General features: G+C 33.7%; 1 protein-coding gene across 2 annotated transcripts in view; it reads right to left on the bottom strand.

Moving 5' to 3' along the window:
- The window catches only part of LOC132104676 (sorting nexin-10A-like), a 7,406-nt gene extending 4,104 nt beyond the window's left edge, over positions 1-3,302 (bottom strand). The window contains exons 1-3 of one of the 2 annotated variants that reach the window (XM_059510238.1): positions 3,187-3,302; positions 2,909-3,033; positions 56-80 (exon numbers count right to left, since the gene is read on the bottom strand). In XM_059510238.1, the coding sequence (XP_059366221.1) occupies positions 56-80; positions 2,909-3,030 (147 nt within the window). In that variant the 5' untranslated portion in view covers positions 3,031-3,033; positions 3,187-3,302. Of the gene's footprint in view, positions 1-55; positions 81-1,402; positions 1,503-2,908; positions 3,034-3,186 lie in introns of those variants that run through there. The other variant, XM_059510239.1, reaches the window with a different exon arrangement.
- Between the last annotated feature and the right edge of the window lie 226 nt (positions 3,303-3,528).

Here is a 3,528-nt window from a genome sequence, read left to right as displayed (position 1 = left end):
CACCCCTGCTGTAGATAAACAGAAAAAAATATATAAAGATGAAAAGAACACTAACCTTCTTTTCCATTGCAGAGACTTGACTGAAAAAGAAAAAGATGTTGTTTGTCAGTTTGTTTTTTATAGTAGCACCAGCATATATGCCTATTTCATGGCAAGATCAATCTATTTAATTAAAAAAAAAAAAAAATTTAGTAACTTAGTTTTAATGAAAAACAACAACTGACAAACAGACTGTTATTGTTGGATCATTTCACTACTGTGTTACTTGGTTTGTTTCGACTCTAATGCACTAAAAACAACAGTGTAAACTGTGATTACAGATCTCAACAAGACAATGAAAAACATTTTTGATCAATCTGCCATAAATCAGTTTGTTACCAAACACTTAACTGAATAAGTGGTTAAAAAGCAATGATGACTTTTCATTACTATTGAGCAGAGGAGTTGCACTGACGAATGGATAATGTTAGACATTAAAAAAATAAATCAATCACAGCAAACCCAGATATTCATGTTGGCTCCTTCAATGAAATCAGGCTTTGTTTTCCTGTGTATGTTTAACAATGACATGCGAAGTAAGAGAGAATCATTTCTAAAGGTGAACCATAGCAGATCAATATCACTTTCTTGTGAATCCAAAAATTAAAGTCCCTTCAGCATTAATCCAAACAAACATGCCATCAGAGACTTTAATTTATGCTTAAACTAATTCACTTTGATGATAACTTTATTACCTTGAGTTGACTGGAAATCCCAGACTAATTGGCCAGGAGAAAATAGCACCCTGGACTGAATTTACAAGATTACAGCTACTCTGACCTGGTTTTGGTTAGGTTTTTAAATATATACATATATGTGTGTGTGTGTGTGTGTGTGTGTGTGTGGGCTTTATGAGATGTAGCTTCAAAACATACATTTTGGCAAGAAGAGGATACTTTGATTCCCCATACACAAACAGTAGCCTATATGCCATTATTTTTCTTTTCGTTTTTTCAAACTAATGAGAAAAGAGAAAACATCTACTCTAAACAAGGTATTTGTATTTTGATAGAATATATGCCAATGACACTTTTTCTTTCTTTTTTTTGCGCTTGAACATAAGCACAAACATTTTATTTGACATGTGTTTTAATACGTATGCCTACCTTTAAAATAACAAGCTTAACTAGAATGTTATATTTCATAAGCTGCAATCAAAGCTGCAAACGTTCAATGACCGACAAAAAGGAAAAAAAGAAAGATTAGAAATGTTTGCTAAACGGCTACAGTTCCCATTCAAACGAACGGCAGCTGTATAAACAACACAAAAGTTTCCCCACTCTACGGTTTCTTAATTTTATTATACACGTTATCCTCTTACGTTATATGTATTAGGATAGGCTACGTTAATTTTTGTCCTCACCGTTTCTGTCGTGTTGTGTATTTCTGCCACCGTGGTCCAGGTGCTCCTGGGACTGATGTGATTGAAAGCGGCAAACAAGTTCGCGTGTGGGAAATGAAAGTTTTTTACTCGCAGTATTTAATGTGCGCATGCGCAGGCCTTCGTTCCAGCACTTCAGTTTGTTTGTGCTTGTCATGTATAATATCAGCAGTTGCGTTATCATTACACCAAATGATATTGTTATAATGATAACAAACTATTATTAAATAACAATAAACAATATATAAATTTTTTAATAAGTTACATTTTAAGGTAGACACCACTGTGACTCCTTCCTCCTAAACCTGACTGAGGCTTGATTTTTAGAGACCCTCTTAATAAATATAGCTGCTGTTTTAGAGTTCAGAAATGTTTAATGGAATCAGGTCGTCATTTGTTAAAGCACATCTTGCTAAAGTATTTTTTATAAAAAATATTAACTATATAGACATGCTGATGTGCTTACAGGCATGCTGTAACATTTACCATATTAAGCTTCCTTCCTAATACACCCAGATCTTATTACTGGAACAAAAATGGGTCGTTCAGAAATCCTAATGTTATGGTTTAACCAAATGACCATATAAATAAAAAGCTTAATTTCCCCCCTGGCCATGGGATATCCTTCTGAGGCATCACAGCATTAAACATAAGTGGCTTTATTTTGACCACTGTCTCCAGTCATTTCAGTCTGACATGATAGTTATTCTGTTTTGTTAACCTGTGACAATGTAATGTGCAGGACTTGCAAAGAGACCAAATGGGACGATACCAACTAAATAGGACCTGACAGTAAACCCACATCAGATTTACAGCATTATTACTCATAATATAAGTCATTTACATATAAGTATTTAACAGGCTGGTAAAAAAAAAAGCAAAAATAGCTAGTAAAAAAAATATTGTAAGGAGAAATAAGTATGACTTCTTTTTATTGTTTCAGTTTCATTTTTAAAACGTTCTAGAATTATGGAAGGCAAGTCACACTGACTGTTACAACAATATGTGGTCTGTGGACCATGGCACATGACAGCTATGTGGAGAGAACATGTTGCCACAAGAATATTTTCAGCTGGTTTCAGTGGTGCATTTTATTAAACACATTCTAAATAAACATACCCACAAATAAAAGTTCTTGGAAGTGTCCAAAAACTAGCACAACTAAAGTTATTTTGCAAAACTACAAATATTGATCAAATATACAAGTACAACTGTTATAAAAATTACTTTTAAGATAAAATAAAGATAAAGATTATAAAATCTTTTACAATTAAAATCCAGGATTCAGCATATGTAGACTGTGTGATGCTAGAATCGTTAACATAAAGAAAAAAAAAGTATATTATTCTAACCAATAGCACATTACTGATGTAGTGGGCAGCATCAGAGATCTAAACAGCTTTTGGGTTCTGTTTATTTTAGATATACATTTATTAGACTTAGCCTATGTCATATAGCTCACATATAACACTTTCATATAGCTTTTACCTTTCATTGTCTTTGTCCTCCATGTGTTGATGTGCTTGGCTTGTACTTGCAGTGTTGCTCTCCTCTGGTAAGAGTTGACTGCTCTGCTGCTCTCCGAGTTTCTTCTGTTCATTTGTTGACATGGTCTATCACATGAAACATTCAGCTATTCTTCAGCCTTATTCTGCTGGAATTACTTACGGAAATGTTGCTAAACATGCACATATATTAAGTCATGTCTTTTAAGCATTTTGATCCTGGTCAGTTTCTTTAATTTTGCATTTCATTTATTTTCTTACCCTGTCGGGGGAAATCCATAGTTAAATGAGAAACTGTTAACTTGCGTAAGTGTGTCTGACACAAACATATATTAACATTGACTAAGCAGACCAAGTTTACATCACACTGTTTTCTGACTTATACTGATATAGGAAGGGATAAATGGGTAGCCCCATTGGGTGGAGTGTGCAGTCAAAAATGTACATACAAAAATTGTGCAACTTGAGTATTGATTCTGATGTTTTTCATTCCAAACTCTGTTTCTCCATAGTAATATTTCACCAAGTAAACCTTGTGGCTCTGCAGGGGTGTTAAAAATAGCTTGATGATGGTTGATTGACTGAACAGATCTCCAAAATATA

This window comes from Carassius carassius, chromosome 25 (assembly GCF_963082965.1).
Source record: "Carassius carassius chromosome 25, fCarCar2.1, whole genome shotgun sequence".
In the NCBI taxonomy this organism is placed as follows: domain Eukaryota; kingdom Metazoa; phylum Chordata; class Actinopteri; order Cypriniformes; family Cyprinidae; genus Carassius; species Carassius carassius.
The sequence above is the reverse complement of the archived record's forward strand: the minus strand, read 5'-3'. Positions and strand labels throughout refer to the sequence as shown.